This window comes from Sorex araneus, chromosome 3, assembly GCF_027595985.1.
Source record: "Sorex araneus isolate mSorAra2 chromosome 3, mSorAra2.pri, whole genome shotgun sequence".
Lineage (NCBI taxonomy): Eukaryota > Metazoa > Chordata > Mammalia > Eulipotyphla > Soricidae > Sorex > Sorex araneus.
In genome coordinates, this window is record NC_073304.1 from 41,509,526 (window position 1) to 41,530,216 (window position 20,691).

At 40.2% G+C, this 20,691-nt stretch overlaps 1 protein-coding gene and 1 non-coding gene across 5 annotated transcripts in view; one reads left to right on the forward strand and one right to left on the reverse strand.

The window, feature by feature from the left end:
* Nucleotides 1-20,691, reverse strand: part of KIAA0586 (KIAA0586 ortholog) — a 122,505-nt gene that overhangs the window by 16,397 nt on the left and 85,417 nt on the right. For 3 of the 4 annotated variants that reach the window (XM_055133626.1, XM_055133628.1, XM_055133625.1), the window contains exons 29-30: nt 11,572-11,726; nt 8,865-8,973 (exon numbers count right to left, since the gene is read on the reverse strand). In XM_055133626.1, the coding sequence (XP_054989601.1) occupies nt 8,865-8,973; nt 11,572-11,726 (264 nt within the window). The remainder of the gene's footprint in view (nt 1-8,864; nt 8,974-11,571; nt 11,727-20,691) is intronic. The other variant, XM_055133627.1, reaches the window with a different exon arrangement.
* On the forward strand, nt 8,047-8,147 carry LOC129404005 (small nucleolar RNA SNORA24). Its single transcript, XR_008629616.1, has one exon. It is a non-coding gene; the product is annotated as a small nucleolar RNA SNORA24 (small nucleolar RNA).

Consider the following 20,691-nt stretch of genomic DNA (forward strand, 5'->3'; position numbering starts at 1 on the left):
CCTCATACAAGGTATTAAAGATAAAACAGACAGATGAAGTGAATAAAACAAAAATAAACATTTGGACTGTAAGAGCAATTGGCTGTTACTAGAAGGAAGTGGGGAGGAGGATGGGTAAACTGGAAAGAGATCACCCTATATGTCAAAGGATGGAACTAAATTTTCAGTGGTGAACATAATGCAGTATCCACACACATTGATTTTCAGTGATGCACACCTGACATTTACAGTGTTACCATGCAATATTACTTTTAAGTTTTTTTTTAAAAAGTAACATTTTCTGGGCTGGAGCAATATGGGCGTTCGCCTTTCACACGGCCGACCCGAGTTCGATTCCTCTGCCCCTCTCAGAGAGCCCGGCAAGCTACTGAGAATATCGAGCCCGCGCGGCAGAGCCTGGCAAGCTACCCGTGCATATTGGATATGCCAAAAACAGTAACAGTAAGTCTCTCAATGAGAGACGTTACTGGTACCCACTCGAACAAATCAATGTGCAACGGGATGACAGTGACAGTGAACATTTTTCTAAAAGGCAGGGGTTACAGCAATACCAGTCCTAAGAATATATCCTGGAGAGTCAAAAAAGTATAGTCGGAATGACATCGGCACTTTCATGATCATTGCAGTACTGTTTACAATAGCCAGAATCTGGAAAAACACCCAAGTGCCCAAAAACAGATGACTGATTAAAGAAACTTGGGGCTGGAGTGATAGCACAGTGGGTAGGGCATTTGCCTTGCACGTGGCCAACCCGGGTTCAATTCCCAGCATCCCATTTGGTCCCCTGAGCACTGCCAGGAGTAATTCCTGAGTACAAAGCCAGAAGTAGCCCCTATGCATCACCAGGTGTGACCCAAAAATAAAGCAAAAATAAATAAATAAATAAATAAAACCTTTGGTACATCTACACAATGGAATACTATGCAGCTGCTAGAAAAGATGAAGTCATGAAATTTGCATATAAAGGGATCAACATAGAAAGTATCATGTTAAGTGAAATGAGTCAGAAAGAGAGAGACAGACATGGAAAGATTGCACTCATTTGTGGAATATAAAGTAACAGAATGGGAGACTAACACCCAAGAGTAGTAGAGAAAAGCACCAGGAGGATTGCTCCACAGTTTGGAAGCCGGCCTCACATGCTGGGTGAAAAGGCAGCTCAGATAGAAAAGGGAACACCAAGTAAAGGGTGCTTGGAGGGCCCGCTAGAGATAGGAGATGCCTCCTAAAAATAAACTATAGACCGAACATGATGGCCATTCTACACCTCTATTGCAAATCACAACACCTAAAATAAGAGAGAGAGCAAAAGGGTATGCCCTTCCACAGAATCGGGGCAGGGTGGGGGGTATGAGGTAGGGTAGGGGGAAGCACACTGGGATCACTGGTGGTGGAGAATGGGCACTAGTGGAGGGATGGGTACTCAAACATTGTATGATTGAAACATATCCACCAAAGTTTGTAAGTTTGTAACTGTACCTTACAGGGACCCATTACAAAAAATTAATTAATTTTTAAAAAAAAGAAAAAGAAATATTGGCAGGGGAATTTAGGGCGTTCTGGTGGTATGCATTCATGAAACTGTAGTTATCATAATTATAATGCAAAAATCAATCAATAAAATGACCATGAAAGTAAAAATTTAAAAAATTAATTTTTTTAAATAGAGGCAATAAATAAATAAAGCAAGCAAGCACGCAGGGGTTAAAAAACAAAAACCTTATGTGATCCTCTAAGAACATTTTCCATACACTATACTAAAGCATGCTTGACTTCTATTTAAGATGGCCTAAATATGTATGTTGGGTTTTTGGCCACACCTGACAGTGTTCAGAGATTACTCATGGTCTATGCTCAGGGATCACTTCTGGCAGGGCTCAGGGTACCATATACAGTGCTGGGAAACTGAATCCTGATCAGCAGTGTGCAGGCAAGCACCTTAATTGCTATATTATCTCTCTGGCATCAGTCATAAAAAATTATTTTTATTTATTTTTATTGTATCACCATGAGATAGTTACAAAGCTTTCATGATTGAGTTTCAGTCATACAATGATCGAACATCCTTCCACCAGTGTACATTTCCTACCTCCAATGCCCCCAGTATCCCTCCCGCCACCCCTACCTCACCCCACCCTCTGCCTTTATGGCAAAAACTTTCCTTTTCACTCTCTTTCTCCTTTGGGGCATTATTGCAATACAAATACTGAGAGGCTATCACGTTCAGTCCTTTGTCTACTTTCAGCACACATCTCCTTCCCGAGTGATCCCTCCAACCATCATTGATTTAGTGATCCCTCAGTCTTAAAATTTTAACAGAAAAGTTAAAGATAAGTAATAATAATTTAAAAAAATGTCTGGCAAACCTCCCAGTGGGTGCTCAAATGGCCCGGAAGCCTTTATGGCCATTCTCAGTCCTGCTGACCAATATGAGGTGCAGTGCTCCTTGGGCACTGCAGTGCTGGGGATTATCAGAGTGATACAGGCAGTGCACAGGGGCCTCTGGGGCCACACTCTGCAGTGCTCAGAGGTCTTCTAGGACTGCACTCAACAATGCTTCTGCGTCATACAGAGCTGGGGACTGAATCCTGAGACGAGCTAACATGCAGCACTTTAACTCCTGAGCTCTTTAGTCCCTACAGACAAAAAGAACGTTTTGAGTGAACTACTTTAATAAATGGGGCTGGAGCGAAGGCACAGTAAGTAGGGTGTTTGCCCGGCATGTGGCCGATTCGGGTTCAATTCCTCCATCCCTCTCAAGAGAGCCCGGTAAGCTACCGAGAGTATCCCGCCTGCACAGCAGAGACTGGCAAGCTACCCGTGGTGTATAAGATATGCCAAAAACAGTAACAACAAGTCTCACAATGGAGACGTTACTGGTGCCCACTTGAGCAAATCAATGAACGAGAGGACAGTGCTAGAGAGCTACTTTAATAAATTGCTTCATAGAATTCAATTGTTTCAGGTTTCACAATAAACAAAATCACTTACAGGGAGCAGAAAGATAGCTCAAAAGGCTCGAGTGCATGCTTTGCACTGGAAGCCTGGTTAGATTCTCTGCATTGCATGATTCCCCCCAGTACCACTGACTGTGGACCCCAAACAAAAACAAAGATCACTTAAATAGTTGCACAGACCAGAGAGACAGTACAATGGGAAAAGTACTGCCTTATACACAGCTGACCCATTCAATCCCTGGCACCCCATGTGGCTCACCAAGCACTGTAGAAGTTATTTCTGAGCACTGAGCCAGGAGTAAGCCCTGAGCACAGCCATATCAGTATGAAACTGTCATACACATTAATCAGGACACGAAAATCAGATCAGTGGTTTCGTGTTTAAAAACATATTCATTAATAAAGAATGAGTTTTACATAGACTCAATGATATCAGAAAACATAAAATGAGGCCCCCATAACCATGCCACCCGACTCCATGCCAGGCTGTTTTCACTCGAAGCGCTCCAGAGGGGTACAGGTGAGAGTCCTCCTTGCCCCAAGGGACCCAACCCTGGCAGCCGACCTCCACAACCCAACCACTACCACACTCCAGGTTGCTTTCCACATGCTTGGGCCGAGCCTCACATATGAGTGAACACGCGGCCACTTTCACGGCCATGCGACATCATAAGACACTCCCCACTCATTTTCCATAATTACCACACCGTATTTGATTGGAGGCAAGATGGCACCGATGCCACTTGAGCCCCTCATGCTCTCCTGAACCCGGCTCACCATCTCGCCTTAGACAACGTGTGGCTCAGCACGCCAGGCATGGAACTCTATGCATGATTCCTGATGGACATCGCTGGCTGTTTTGCAAGATTCAAACAGAATGGTGTCGGCAGGCATGGAGAAACTGCAGCATCACTGCCTGCCCTGGCCGGGCCGAGTTGCAGTGCTGTTGAACATAGAGCCATGGCGGCAGTGCGTGCAGTGGCTCATTCACTGTGGGGTGCTGTCAGCCAACCACCGGGTGACCTGGGACTTGGCACAGGTATTCAACCTGGCACAGACCCCCCGCGATAGGGTCTTGCTCTGCCAGCTTCTCACAACCTCCTGGTACACTCCATCAACCTCAAAAAGATCAACCTGAGGCTGCAGATATCCCAGGTGCTGCCCAGAGATGCAGGCAGATGTGTGATTGTCAGTGTGCAGATCGTTACAACATGCCAGTCGACCAAAAGCTTGTATTTGGTACACTTGGAACACCTGTAAAGGCGATTAGAGGCTGCCCCAAAAGCCTCCGTCCCTCTCGGAGAGTCCGGCAAGCTACAGAGAGTATCCCACCCACACGGCAGAGCCTGGCAAGCTACCCATGTCATACTCGATATGCCAAAAACAGTAACAACGATGATCCTCATTCCCCTGACCCTGAAAGAGCCCCTAGTACGCCATCGGGCTACACTAGCACACGACAGGAATGCATGGAGATGTACTGATGCCCGCTCGAGCAAATCGATGAACAACGGGATGACAGTGATACAGTGATGCAGTGATATCATCTATGAGATCAATTCCGTTTTTCTCCTTTCTTTCTTTCCTTGTTTGTCTTAAGCCTCCAAACAGTGCTCGGTAAGTCTGAGGGCCCCTCCCTGTGTTGAGGACCCTCCGGAGGTGTATCTGGAGGCATCTGGGTGCCAATGCTGCACTGAGGGTAGAACTGAGCCCCTCACATGCACAGCACATGATTCTGATCCCTGACCCTTCGGTCTCTCTTTCAAATTAAAATCATTAATTAATGACAATTTTGTTTCTACAAAACCTGGTGTTGAAACCTATATACTACCATTATCTTTAGTATGAAAAATGTTAACTTGGGAGGTTTCTTTGTGTTCTGGGCTGCATCTGGCAGTGCTCAGAGACCATTCCTGACTCTGTGCTCAAAAGTGACCCCTGACAGTGTTTGGCGGGGTATAAGGCAAGACACTGACCCCTGTTCTAGCTTCCTGACCCCCACTTAGTCCATTTTTTGCTTGCTGGCTTTTTTGTGCCACAACTGGCTGTGCTCAAGGGTCACTCCCAGTAGTGCTCAGGGACCATATGTGGTGCCAGAGATCAAAACTGAGTCTGCTGCGTGCAAGGCCTGACCCACTGTATTTTCTCTTTGATCCCCTTAATCAATTCTTAGTGATTTATAACTGAAAGAGCTGCTGCTTCCAGTAAACCAACTGATTTCTTTTTATGCATATATTAGATAACTCTATTTCCCAAAGTGAAATATGTGATCCTCCCCCCTCAAACAGCCGTAATCCAGGGCTCAATTATTCTTAGATATATCTAACTTCCAGAACAGATGTGGTTTTGATTCCCTTGTGATAAAAGCAATTACCTTCATTATCTTCAAGGCCCTTTACACATTGTATTGAATTCCTTCAAGGTCACCCAGAGTCCTGACAGCCCTCGAGATTATTTCAGTATTCTGACTCTCCTAGTTTTTGAAATATTTGGCAAAGTTTATTGGAGAAAAATTATGGGGGGGGGGAAAGTCATGACTATTTGCTAAGGCAATCAGCCTCATTCAAGAAATATTTAGTAGGGAACTATGCAGCAATTATAATTGAAACAATTGTTTTCCTCTTAATTTATATAACTCACTACGTACTTGTCTTAGTCAAAGTTAACAAAGATCTACTCTGAACTTCTATAATTATAAGTAAAATAAAATGAAAAAAGTGTTATACATATTAAGTCCAGCCCTTCTAAATATTATCTTACCAAATTTTAATTGGACATTATTTAATGGCAGTGCTGGCTGAGTCAACAAAAATTTAACTATTTCCATCTTGTGGACAGACATTCATATATGTAAAATTAAAACCAACGGCACTTTCTAACATGGATAACTTAACCTTCAAAATCTCATCAAAGGTACTTCTCCTATCAGCTGCGGTGAAAAAAATCATTTTGTTACATTCAATAGCACCCCCAAAGGGGAAAAAAACCTCATTTTTACTTTTAAGATATTATAGTTTTTAAATGGCTGGAGCAATAGCACAGCAGGTAGTCGTTAGCCTTGCACACAGCCAACACGGGTTCGATTCCTCTACCCCTCTCAGAGAGTCTGGCAAGCTACTGAGAGTAGCTCACCCACAAGGCAGAGCCTGGCAAGCTACACATGGTGTATCTGATATGCCAAAAACAGTAACAATAAGTCTCACAATGGAGATGTTACTGGTGCCCGCTCGAACAAATCAACAAGCAATGGGATGACTGTGATACAGTGACAGTGATAGTTTTTTTAAAAAGAGGGAGGGGTGAGGAAGATAGCTTGAAGAACCGGAGAGTAACCTGACATGCATTGGGCCTGAGCTCACTCAGTCCCTGGCTGAGCACAGCCTCCTGAGAACTGCCAGCTATAGCTGTGGTGGCTCCAAAGCCACTGGGAGCCCAAAACAACACAAAAATTTAAATAATCCAAAATACAGTCATTCACTATGAATGGTAAATGTAGGACATTAAATTTGCCCTTAGAAACATTTATTTGTTCATATATATATCTACAAAAGAACACCTGGCTGCCCACCTAAGAGATGGTCAAACTTCATCAAGACCCTGATCTGAACAAATGGTTTGAAGCTCTTCATATTCCTGGAGCGAGCAGATGCCATTGGGCTACACTAGCACGTGACAGGAACGAATGAAGACGTCACTGGCGCCTGCTTGAGCAAATCGATGAGCAGCGGGATGACAAGTGATACAAGTGATATATCCACAATAAGGCAATTTTAAACTAATATGAAAACACTTATAGTTGATTTTCTATAGAACCCTGAAATATACCACTATTACTGTACCACGAATAGGTTAAAGGGGACAACAAGTGGTCATGGTAACAGACCTTGAGAACTGACCTACAGAACTGAGGTAGTTTGCCAAGGAATTGGGGTAGGGGGATAGAAAGGGACCCTTTGACACTATAGAGGATGGTGATACTGGTGGCGGTCATGTAGATGGAACATTGTATACCTGAAACTCTATTACTAATAATATTGTAAGTCACGGTGTCTAAATAAAAGTTAAAATAGTGGTTGAAAGATCAAAGTCTTGTAAAATTGAAACATGAAAGGAACAAAAAACAAAAAAGTAAAAACCTAAACATCACATAATCACATATTGAGTACTTCCTCTTTAGATCCATCCCCAAATGCCAACTGCATAGTTATATTTGCTATTATACTGACATTCAAGAAATGAAATAAAAGTCCTAACTTCAAAGAAAAATACCTTGGTGGTCTAAATATTCCTAATACTTCTTACTAGATTACAGATAGTAAGTTTTTTACACAGGGGATTACTGTCAAATTTCAAAATTTAGGTGGCATAAAATTAAATAAGAAGCAAGCAGGCAAACAAAGTACAGGGTCAATAACCCTGCAGAAACAAAGGCATTAAATGCTGTGTTGACTGTGGAGTTAAAATTCAACCGTACAGCTTTTATAATCAAACAACAAATAATACAGAAAAGTTTACTCATAGGCTAATACTTAATAAAAGAATCATTTTAAGTTGGACTGGTTGATCCACATCACCACTAAACAGCCTTTACAAAATAATACCTTAACAGCCATACCATACTTCAAAAGAGACAACTGTTATAGGCGTAGGTCTATATAGAGATAAGACAACCTGGACACTCAATTATAGCAGAACCAAAGGTACAATTAAAGGAAAAGCACCAGTTTTTGATCCATTAGAAATCATGTTTATGGTGGGTTGGAGAGAAGTACAGCAGGTAAGATGCTTGCCAAGCGGTTGGCGGGTTTTGAGCCCAGCACTCCAAATAGTCCTCCAAACCCTGTAGGACTCACTCTTGAGCACTGAGTGATAAGTAAGCCCTGTGCAGTAGCAAGTGTCACCCAAAAATGAGAAAGAAAAAAACTAATGTTTGTGGTAAACTTACAACTACCAAATACATGCAATTATTTGTCCCCATGAACTAAATGAGAAAATCAAAACTCTAGAGAGTATGGCACACAAACAAGTCATTAATTCTCATATATTTATTCAGTACTAGGTCAGTAATCAAATTATTACTATTAAAAAACAAATTGTCCTTTCCTAGCCACTCAAGGGCATATTCTTATTTATTATCAAAGCAGTTACCACTTAATTGGTATCAAATTCTGATTTGCAAAAATAACACTCTTCAGCTTTACAGATATGTAATGTGTTGGTTCAAAGGTTTCTAAGAAGTTACACTCTGGGAAAAAAGGCAGCTCAGACAGAGAATGGTATACCAAAAAAATGTGGTTGGAGGCCACTAGAGACTGAATACAATGGCCACTCAACACCTTTATTGCAAATCACAACACCTAATTAGAGAGAGAGAACAAAAGGGAAGACCCTGCCACAGTGGGGGGGGGTGGGAGGTGGGGGGGATGAGATTTGGCGGTGGAGGGATGATGGGTTTATTGGTGGTGGAGAATGGTAACTGGTGAAGGGATGGGTTCTCGAACTTTGTATGAAGGAAACATGAGCACGAAAATGTATAAATCTGTAACTGTATCCCCACTGTGACTCACTAATAAATAAATTTAAAAACAAAAACAAAAACAAAGGTTTCTAAGAAGTTGGTTGTTCCCACGAGCAAGAGAAAATATAACAACATTATCAAGTTTAAAGTGATATGGGAGAAGTTTCAATCTGCATCTTACAGAGTTTTAATAAACCTGATGTTAAATTTCAACAATTTTGAGACTTTCTGGCAAATAATTATATTATAGAAACTCAGTCATATTTTCAATATGAATCTAAATGTAATTTTAAGAAATGTTTAAGTAGAAGACAAGTGAGTGCTTCATTGCCATACAATATAAAATGATTGGTTTTTGGTTATAAACAAGAACAAAAGGCAAATCTTACCTTGTTGCTGAGAAAGTGAAGTATCAGATTTATTTCTGACACGTATTATACGACCTTGTACTGGTTTGTGTTCAACTTGCTCAAACTCTTGGTCTCTCTTCGGTTGATACTTAAAAATTAAAAACATAAAGTCACAATATTATTTTTATACTACTTCAAATTCTATTTTATATAAAAAATTTGAAATTTTATGCAAGCCTTCTAACTGCCTTTTGACCATTTGCTTTTCGCTTCTATCAGCAAATGAGAAATGGAATATATATTGTAAGGGAAAAGATATTGCAAATAAAATATTTTAAAATTTTGGATAATAGACAAAGATTTAAAATATTCAAACCATTTCTGTATAATTTCACTAAAAAATTCAGAGCTACTTATAAATTCAAACTATTCTATATATACACACATGATGGATTTAGACAGGATAAAAACTTAATTTGGCTGTAAGTTCTCCTATATATTCATTTGCATAAAATGAACATTTGCATAATGCACTGCAATTTTCAAAGAGTTTTTACATAGAGTAACAATCATTTAATTCTCAGACTGTGCAATGGTATTGTTATCCTCCTTTTGTCATTCAAGAAACACATATGTCCCAATCATCTTTCTTCCTTACCTACAACCTAATCAAATTTGAAAATTACAGTAGTTGAAAAATTCCTTCACAATCACAAACCACAAATTGTGATGAATGGCTGTTTTCTTTCTTCCATTTCCTGTTTTATGAAACTAATTATGAATGAGTCCTGGAAAATGACTATCAGATAGGCTTTGTCAGAATTATCTTATGAAAAATACAAGTAGAGAAGAATTGGAAACACCCGTCATCCACATAAACTCAAATGGAATCATTCCAACTCCTTTAGGCACCTACTTATCTAGAGGTAAAAATGAGTCTCTTTCGGCTGCAATAATAATCACTAGCCTTAATACTGATATTCTAAGTGTGGAGCTATTAGTCAGACAGGCTTGTGCCTTGGAGGAAATGTTATTTTGTTGTATATTCCTAAGATGTGTACTATGACTATCTTGACTGGAACTTCTCTATTGGCTGCCTTCCTTTACGACAGTGACTAAGAGTTGATAATGAAAAGCTAAATTGCATGTGCATTAGCCTCTAGATACCTCAATTTCCTCATTCATAAAATGGGAACAATAATAACAACCACCTATTAAACTGTCATAAGGACTAAATAAATTTAAAATGTAAAGAACTTAGATAACTATCTGGCCGAATAAGTCCACAGAGGAGTGATATTTTTATTTCTAGACATATCTCTTTACTAAAAATTTTTGAGGCCCATTCATCTAGTAACACTCCACAGTTATATTTAAAAACAGAGCAACACTGAAAGACTTGGCTCAAAGGTCTAGATCTACATGTTCTACATGGGGAAGTCCAGGCTAGATCCAAAAACCAAAACCCAAAATAAAAATACTTACTCATTACTAATGAGCTTTTTTATCATTTGCCTGAGTTATTGTCAGTAACTCAGTCATAGGTTATTTATACTGAACCCCCCAAAAAAGATAAAATGGCTCCAGAAACAATCTTTATTCAATTATTTTTTGCTTTCATCCTCAACAGCACACACACTACACATACTTACTGAATAAATGAAACCATACTGGAAAATTGTTTGCTACTATAATACAAGACTGTGTTTAATAACATGAACATTTTTAGATAACATTTTGGAGAGCAATTATCCTATTTTTGCAGTAAATAAGATTGCACGGATCATTAGTTGAACCAAGTATGGAATTTCTTAGGCTGCCATAATACATTTGCAAATGTTAACATGGTAAAGAAACTGAACACCTACTATGTGCAAATTTCTGAACGAGATATTGTACTGGAACAGTCATAAATGTTAGCTATTTAAATAGGTAGCAGTCATTCTATATACATTGCTTTTCATCCCTTATTTAAAAAAAATTATTAAATGACTGTTACAAAGCTGTTCATGATTAGGTTTCGGTCATATGTTCCAGCACCCATCCCTCACATCAGTGTACATTTCCCATTACCAATGTCCCCGTTTTCCCTCCCCCTCCCATCCCTGGTCCCAGCTTGCCTCTATGGCAGATGCTTTTCTTCTTTTTCTCTCTCTCTCCTTTTGAGTATTATAGTTTACAATACAGGTAACTGAGGGGTCATCATGTTTGTTCCTTCACCTACTTTCAGCACACAGATCTTATCTAGAATGATCCCCCAGCACTCGAGGCAGGCTTCCAAGAGTAGACTAATAAATTGTTGTATCTCATCATGGAGACATTAAGTCCTCGTATGAGAGATTAAGATGGTGTTACAGGTGAAGCCTTCTTTGTTTATGTTTTATTAATCGAGATTGGCTGCCTTCTCCCATTTGCTACTACTGGTTTATCAGTGTTGTAGCATTTTATCATCCCTAATTTAAAGAGGAAATTAAGCTTTAGGAAAGAGCTGAGTGGTATGGTCAGGGACACAGCTAGAAACAGGATAAACTAAGATTTGCATGCAGGCTTCAGCTAGGCAATAAAGGAGGCCTGCTTGGAGACTGCCCCATTCCAGAGCTGACACTCCTGACAATACACACTGTGCTAAGGCATCAGTGTCATCATTCTCATTTACATTAGCACTGTCGTCCAGTTGTTCCTTGATTTGCTCGAGCAAATCTCATTTAAGAAAAAAATAAGCAAATTCAGTACATTAATTTGGTACCTGAAGAAAATCTTCATCATCTAATGATACCTTAACATTATTTTCTTTTGCTGACAGTCGCATTTTGGGAAGAGGGAGGTTAGAACTTGACTGCAATTCCAGTTCTCCCAGACTCATTGGGCCGTGACTAGCATCTGAATCTCCAGAAACACCACCTGTCACCAAACATACAAACAAGAAAATGTTCAGTTTAGAAAAAGAACAAGTAGTTGACTAAAACTGTCAAGATTTTTTTTTAACCTCCTGAGTTAGAAGCAATAGTGTAATGAAATCAAAAACATCTAGTACTTGCCTAATATGCAATTAAAAAAGGTAACAGAGAAGACAAAAAGCGCCTACATTCACAAGTCTATGGGCTACTCTAAATTTGCAATCAACTTACTGTTCATGTAGTCCACACCTAACTACTTCTCCTAATGCTTGGGCTTATGTTTTCTAACTATAAGAGTCAATAAAATACTTTCTATCTAAAATATAATCTTAATGAGAAGCAATTATACTTTTCTACATCGTAGGTAAACATTTATATTTATTTTAAATACATTTTTTGCAGGGGCCAGAGAGATAGTACGGACAGTTGGACACTTTCCTTGTGAGCAACTGACCTGGGTTTGATATTCAGCCCAGGATATGGTTCCCCAAACCCTGCCAGAAGTGACTCAAGAGCACGGGCCAGGAGCAAGCCCTAAGCACTGCTGGTTCTGACCCCAAAACCAAAAAATAAAAAATTAAGTAAATACTTTTTTGAAAAGATCAAATGCTCTTTATCATTCAAATGATATCTTAAAACAGCAAAAGACAAAAAGCAAAGGGGGGCTGGAGAGATAACACAGTGGGTAAAACCCTGAGCACAGCCAGATATGGCCCAACAATTAAAAAAAAATACAAAAACACAGAGCTACTCGGTTAAAGTCAGTGTATCTTACTGTACTTAACACTGCAAAGCACTTTCACATACATTTTTTTTTTTTTGTTTTTTTTTTTTTGCTTTTTGGGTCACACCCAGCGATGCTCAGGGGTTACTCCTGGCTTTGCACTCAGGAATCACTCCTGGCTTGGGGGACCATATGGGATGCCGGGGATCGAACCCGGGTCGGCCGCTTGCAAGGCAAACGCCCTACCCGCTGTGCTATCGCTCCGGCCCACTTTCACATACATTATATAGAAATCTCTCATATGCATTCATCACTTATTTTGATTCTCACAATCATTCTGTAAGATCGTCAGTACAGGGGCTAAAGCGATAGTACAGCAGGTAGGGCATTTGCCTTGCATGTGGCCGATCTGGGTTCAATTCCCAGCTTCCCATATGGTCCCCCGAATGCCAGGAGTAATTCCTGAATACATGAACCAGGAGTAACCCCTGTGCATCACCAGGTGTGACCCAAAAAGCCAAAAAAAAAAAAAAAGACTGGCAGTGCAGATACTATTACGACTGACTTTCATTGAGAAAGCTAAGGTTCTATGGAAGCTAGCTGACTAAAACTTAGATAGGGAACAGAAATTAAAATCCACATTACTCAATTTCAGCATAGTGTTCCTATTTCTTGTTCTTGCTAAAAGAGTCCTTTAAAGATTGTGAATTTTTTGGGAACTGATGGTCATTTTTTCAAGAGAGCACTTCAAGATAGTATGTCTCATTTTGATTCTTAATCAATATAAACAGACCTGAAACATTTTAAATTAAGTTGTTTTAGAGAAAATACTATTTTAAAGATTCCACAGATATTTTCTATTTAAAAGTTATCAGCTAATAATTTTTTAGATATAGCAAATAATAACCCTGTTCTTTTATCTTATTAAATGGGTTTTAAATAGAACCAAATATATATGTAGTTTTAATTTTCATCTTCCCAGTATTCAGTCTGTAAAAACAATTTCTCAGGGTTGCTATCTGTTTTATTCTCATAAAATTATCTAGCATAATAGAAAACTAATTTAAATAATGGTAATAATACCCATAGTTAGAAATAAATGGTAGTTAAAATAACTATTGTTCCAGGCTTTAAATTAGACTTTTTATGTCCTGATGTTTCTTGTTCTACACTTATATTACTTTTCCAACAAAAAAAGAGACTGGCAAATGAATTAAAAGAATTTTACATAAAATGCTAAAATTGGGCATAAAATGTTAAAAGAGAGGTTTCTGTACTGATTATATGGTTGTAAAACAAGAAAACTCAGGATATGTCACTGTCACCATTGTTCCATTGCTCATTGATTTGCTCCAGTGGGCACCAGTAACGTCTCCACTGTGAGGCTTGTTACTGTTTTGGGCATATCAAATACATCACGGGTAGCATGCCAGGCTCTGCTGTGCGGACAGGATACTCTTAGTAGTTTGCCGGGATGAAGGAACCAAACCTGGGTCGGCTGTGTGCAAGGCAAATGCCCTACCCGCTGTGCTATCGCTCCAGTCCAGGACATGTAAGTCAAGGAAAAAATTTAAATTAATGAGAGGGGCTGGAGTGATAATATAGTGGGTATGGTGCTTGCCTTGTGTGTGGCCAACCCAAGTACAATCCCCAGCATCCCACATAGTCCCCCAAGCACCACCAGGAGTAATTTCTGAGAACTTCACTGAGTACTAAGAGCCAGGAGTTAGCACTAAGCATCACCAGGTGTGGACCCCCTTAAAAAAAATTTACTAAGAGGGGGACCAGAGAAATAGCTCAGAGGGGTTCAATACATACTTTGCACTTTGGAGGCCCTGGATCAAGCTGTGGTACCATCTGATCCCCAGAGTACCACCAGGAGTTATCCCTGAGCACAAAGCTGGGTATAAGGGTGAACCAAGAAGATAGTTCAAAAGGTTGGAGCACAGGCTTTTGCCTCTTGTTCAGTCCTCAGCATCACATAGTCCGCTGAGCACCACCACGAGTGACCTCCCCAAGCACCATGCTGGGTATGCGTCCCCCCAATAAACCTAAACATGATTAAGAGAAATTGTATGTGACCAGAAACTAAATACATAAACCTCATATTTCTCTATATTATAGCAATATGCTACATTATAAAATATGCTATACATTACAGCACATTTTTTCTAAAAAGTGGAAAAATAAAACTTTCAATGGTGATAAAACTATAAAATAATTAAGAATAAAATTATAAAGAATCCATATAAAGAAAACCATGAAATCTTAGGAGGAGCATAAAACAAGTTCTGAACAAACAGTAAGAATACTCTAAAAGCACAGTCTTCCAACACTGGCATAACTCTATGATAATTTATATGGAATTAATCCCTGAGAACTGCCAAGGAAAGTATAAAAATGTGGACAGGGGAGATAACTCAAACATAGAGCACATGCCTGGCACTTCCTAACTTCCTGGAACTTGGGTTTGATCTCCAGCACTGCATGCCGGCCCCGAACACTGTCAAAGCAGCCCTGGACAGGAGACGTGGGGGTGGGGTGCGAGGGACTGAGCCTCAGCACTGCTTGGTGTGGCCCACGGAAAAGCAATATAAAAAGAGTATTTATTGACTTATAATCTGATCATTCTGCTTGCCATTCCTTTCAGTTTTATTGGGCCAAGTAACATGAAATAAATTTGTTATATGCCTGCCAAGATGGCAGATTGGGGAACGGTAAGCAAACCTGGGAATACTGGTGGAGGAAAGAGAACATTGATGATGGGATTGGTGTGGAATAGTGTATGCCTGAAACAACTCTATTATGAACAACCTTGTTAATCATAGTGTCAATATACATTCATGAGAAAAAAAAAGTCAGAAAAATTAAAATTAAAAAAAAAAAGTCAACAGAGCACAAAAGACACAATGGGGGAGCAACATAAAACTCCATCAAATTTAAGGAGTGGGGGTGAACTGAGCCACTGCCCCATGCAGTGCCAGGGGGGAAGGGTTTCTCTCTCTCAACCCTTCCATTCTGGGCACAGCATGGCGATCACCACTTTTTTGAGCACAAAATGGAGATACCAGCCGGCTGCTGCAGGACGTGCAGGAGATCTGAGGGGTGGGGGGTACCGGCCCCGCCCTCTGTCGAGATTTAAGCACAGCGGCCACACGTGTGTGGCCTTTCCGCTGCTCCACGAGCATGATCCCAGAGGCCAACTAAACTACTTTGGACACCAGCAGCTCAAAGAAATGCCTCTAGACTGTGAACTGAGCCACTGCCCCATGCAGCACCAGCTCTCCAGGCTTTTCCATCTTATGAGCACCACAAAAGGGAAGTAAAAGCTTGCAGTGATGCAATTTCTGGCAGAATTTTCCCTGGACTTTATACAGAAATCCAAAACCGCGCGGCCACTCTCACGGCCACGCGACCTAATATCTCTTAATTGTCAGCAATGTGAAACGGTTCTTTTTTTAGCAGGTCTGACTTTGGGGAGAAACTCCAAACAATAATAGTGAGTTTTTTGTTGAAATATTGAAGGTAACCAAAGCAGCAGCCATGTCTCTAGACTGTGAACTAAGCCATAGCCCCACACCGGCCGAGGAGAGGAAATATTCTTCTTTCTCGTTTTTTTTTCCCTTTTCGGGGAGAAGCGGCATGGTGTCCGCCATATTATAAGGACTATTAAGTAGGCATGAACTCGGTGGCATGGGAAGGAGAAAAAATAAAAGAGTTATGTATTTGGAACAGCGGGACTTCATATCTCTTCATTCTCAGCAATGGAAAACTAATTATCAAATGCTTCCTTGGCAGTAGAGCTGTCTTTTTTGGGGGGAAACTCCAACAACAATAGTGAATTTTGTGTTGAAATATGGAATGTAATCAAGGTAAAGAGAAAATGAAGTGAAATTTATCAGTTACGCAGGTGGGGGTGGGGGGCCGGGGGCGGGAGGTATACTGGGGTTTTTGGTGGTGGAATATGGGCACTGGTGAAGGGATGGGGGTTTGAGTATTGTATAATTGAGACATAAGCCTGAGAACTTTGTAACTTTCAATAAAATGAATAACTTTTAAAAAAATTTTAAGGGGTGGGGTCTGGAGAGATAGTGCAATGGGTAGGGAGCCTGCCTTGCACACAGCTGACCTCAGTTCAATGTCTGGTATTCCATATGATGCCCCAAGTGCAGCCAGGAGTGATCCTTGAGCACAGAGCCATGAATAAACACTAAGCACCATCAGGTGCTTCCCCCACCCCACCACCACCACCACCACCACCACCAACAACAACAACAACAACTGTATCACTTATCACTGTCATCCTGTTGCTCATCGATATGCTCAAGCAGGCACCAGTAACATCTCCACTGTGAGACTTGTTGCTACTGTTTTTGGCATATCGAATACGCCACGGGGAGCTTGCCAGGCTCTGCCGTGAGGGTGGGATACTACGGTAGCTTCCCAGGCTCTCCAAGAGGGGCGGAGGAGCAACAACAACAACAACAAAACCAGAAAAAAATAACAAAAAAAATTTTTAAGAAAAATTTGCCCTAACAGAAAATATAACATACTATGAAGACACAAGAGTCTAACATATTTTAGATCATAAAGAACACAGAATGGAGCCAGAGAGATAGTACAGCAAGTAGGGTGCTTGCCTTACAAGTGCCGACCTGGGTTTGACCCTGAGCACCTCATATGGTTTCCCCCAAGCACCACGGGCAGTAATCCCTGAATGCAGATCCAGCAGTAAGCCACTGAGCACCACTGGGTGTGACCCAAATAACAAAAAACAAAACAAAATGAAAAAGGAAAAGAAAAAGAACATAGAATTAAAGACTTCATTTAAAAAAAATCTCCATTTAGGAAAATTTAAGAAATTGGCTTTGTAATTCAGTAGAAAATAAGGAAAAGATAGCTTACATAACTAATGCTGACACACTGGCTATTTATCTCACTATCGAGTGTTTCACCAGATTTTTTTGGTAGTTGCTTAATCAGGCTCCCTAGTCTCAGTCTTAATTCTCTCCAATCTATGCATTACATTACATTATACCTCAGATGATCTTGCAAAATAAAAATGATCATATCACTCATCACCATTTTTATATCTCTAATGGATTTTTAAAATATACCCATACATTCAGAATTAAATAATAATTTAAACTAAATTATTCATGAAATAAGTAAGAAGATTGGTATTCTATTTGGTTTGTGAACCAGTGAGTCCTTATTGTTTCAGACTAAATTTAAAAACATCCCTTCTTTCAGGCCTGAGTGATTTGACCCAGTAGTATAGTACTGCCTTTGCTGGAGTGAGGTCATGAGTTGGACTGTAGGCACCATCCCACAGGCCCAGTGCAATACCGGCAGCCCTGCCATCTGTGATCCTGGCATAAGAGGAAAGTGTACGACCCTATCATGCACTGCAGCCTAAATGCAGGAGTACCACAAACATGTGGCCCCAGTTAGCACCGCCACTGAAGTACACAACCCTGAGCAGCACCACACCAAATATGCAAGCGTATTTGCATGAACCTCCCCACCCAGCCCCAACTAGTCATCACAAAAACAAAGGTGAAGAAGTGAAAAAAATAACTCCTTGGTGCTACCATGTAGGACCTGGTTTTTGCTCACTGCTCCAGCCTCAAGGTATCTGAGGCTTAAAAACATCCTCTCTTTCCCAGGGTATTCTATTCATAAACTTGAACTCTGATTTATGAAATTTCTATTTGATTATCTTCCTCAGATACAACCAAGCTATAGCTCCATCGATATGAACTGTTCCATAATAGCTTTAATAATTTATTGAATTAGTTTGCTTTCTTCTCTATTACCTCTATATAGAAAAAAAATCATGGTGGGTAAGCCTTCACCTGGTCTTTCATTCCTAGCACTAATAATGTGTTCAGAGCACAGCAAATACTCATATTTGTTTTTCTGAATGAATAAACAAACAGGAACATTCTGACGATAGGTCATCATCTGACTAACTTTTTTAAGATTCAACTCAGGGTTTTATGAGAAATCTCTGAATCTTCTTGTGTGGGCTCAAACATCCTTTCTGTTCCTATAGTCTGCATTGGACAATTACAATATATTAATTGTTATCTCTCTTGGATTTCTCCTACATAAGTCTGTAAACTTCTTTTAAGAACAGATGTCTAACATCTCTGTAGCTCAAGTTCTTTATGCAGCAACTGAGTACACAGTAGGTATTCAATGAGTAATACTATGCAAGTATTCTGGTATAGCCCAGAGACCTCCCAACTTGTTTAAAATATCAATTTATATTTTAGCATTCCCAAGAAAACTTTTCAAGGCTTATTTGGCATCTATTTGTGATTCAACCCAAATTGAGAGCCTCAGGATCAGAAACAATGGTAGGGAACAAACTCCAGCTTGCAAACGGAGGGGAGTGGGGGACTTTCTAAACCATAGCAGGGGCAAGGGGAAGCAAGGTAAAAAACCAAGAGCCACTGTAAGTAAAGCTATTTTTAAAAATCAGGATAAAAGGCATGATACTAGAGAGCAAAAGAAGATAAAAGGAATTCACTCTTGTATTCTCATACAATAACCTTTGCATAGCAAAATTCTTGAAACAAAGGCATAAATTGGTTCTTCCTAGCCAGTTAGGGAGAACCAAGTCTGGTTCTACTAAATCCGCTTGAGAAGATATTTTTACTTAAAGAACAGCTACCAGGTATGAAGGACCATGCCAACTACTTTATATGCAGTGTCACTTATTCACTCTAATGGCACTATGGGATGAATATCATTTGTGGCTACCTAGCCTTTAAGATAGCTCCCAGGGATCCCCGTCTCCTGTTGGTTCAACTTTTCTGTAGTCTTCTGCTTTATTCCAGGACTGGCCCATGCTACTGACAGAATGAGGCAAAAGTAATAGCAGGTAACTTCTGATATTTGGTTACCAAAGACACTGTAACTTCTAAACTGGCTGCTCTCTTTCTCTCAGATCATCTGTCCTGGGGCAAGCCAGCTGCTGCATCATGAACAGCTCTCTGGGAGTTCATGGAGCCAAGAACTGAGGCCTCCGGCTAGTGTGGACATGAGTGGACTTGGAAAGCAGATCCTTCAAGTCCAGCTGAAGCCTAAGATGACCTCAGCTGCAGCCAACAGCTTGACTACCTCATAAAGAGATCCCGAGGACCACCCTAGATTAAGCCACTTCCATTCATGAATTTAATAGCAAAGTAAGAGGATAAAAGCTTGCCCTTTTCAGCCATTACACTTTGAAATATTTCATTCTATAGCAATAGATAGCAACCACAGCAAATACTATTCCCTACTTGGTAGATGAAGAAACTTGAGCTCAGGGAGGTTAATTTACCTGCCCAAAGATACACAAATCTGCAATACAAACTTATTTCCAAATTTCTGACAACTCTGGGGCCACAGAGATTTGTACAGCAAGTAGGGCACTTGGCTTGAATGTGGGTGACCCAGGTTTGATCCCTGGCACCGTATATGGCCTCCAAGCCCTGTGAGTGTCATCCCTGAGCACAGAGCCAGGAGTAGTAAATCCTGAGCACAGACGGTGTGGTACAAAAGCAAAATTCTGAAAACCCAAATAACTCTAGTCACTCTGCTAAACTGTCTCAGATATAAGATCAATCTTATGCTACCTTGTCCATTTTTCTTTTCCAATTAAATGAAACAAATATCTATAGTGTGCCTGAAGTTTGAAATTCACTGCACTCTAGTTTCTAATCTGCAAGGTGATGCTGGAGGAATTAGGATCTGAACAGGATAACTTAACAGGCCTCTGACTAGTCGCCAGTTCTTGGCAACTCTCACATGATCTGTGAGCGCCATCTAGTGTCAGAACCCTTAAACTGCTCATTAGCTGTATGTGACGCTAAGTCACATTTTATGCCATCTTGAAATCCACTGATTTAAGAGAACATAAAATATTTAAATATCCTATACAATGTTTTTTCTAGTTTCAGGAATTTCCTCCTTTTATTTTCAGCAAAATATGCTCACTTTAGAACTTAATTGGATGCAACAACGGACGTGGAAAAAAATCAGAAAATAAGAATATAATAGATTTTTATTACTTTGCAGATTCCACATTTGTAAATTCACCTACTTGAGAAAGTCTGTTACCCCAAAATCAATACTCTATGCTGTAAAAACACAGCACTTTTATTTGTTTGGGGGCCATATTCAGAAGTGCACAGGGCCAAACTTTCAGGGTTTGCTCAGGGTAATATGTGGTTCTGGAAATTAAATCTGGGTC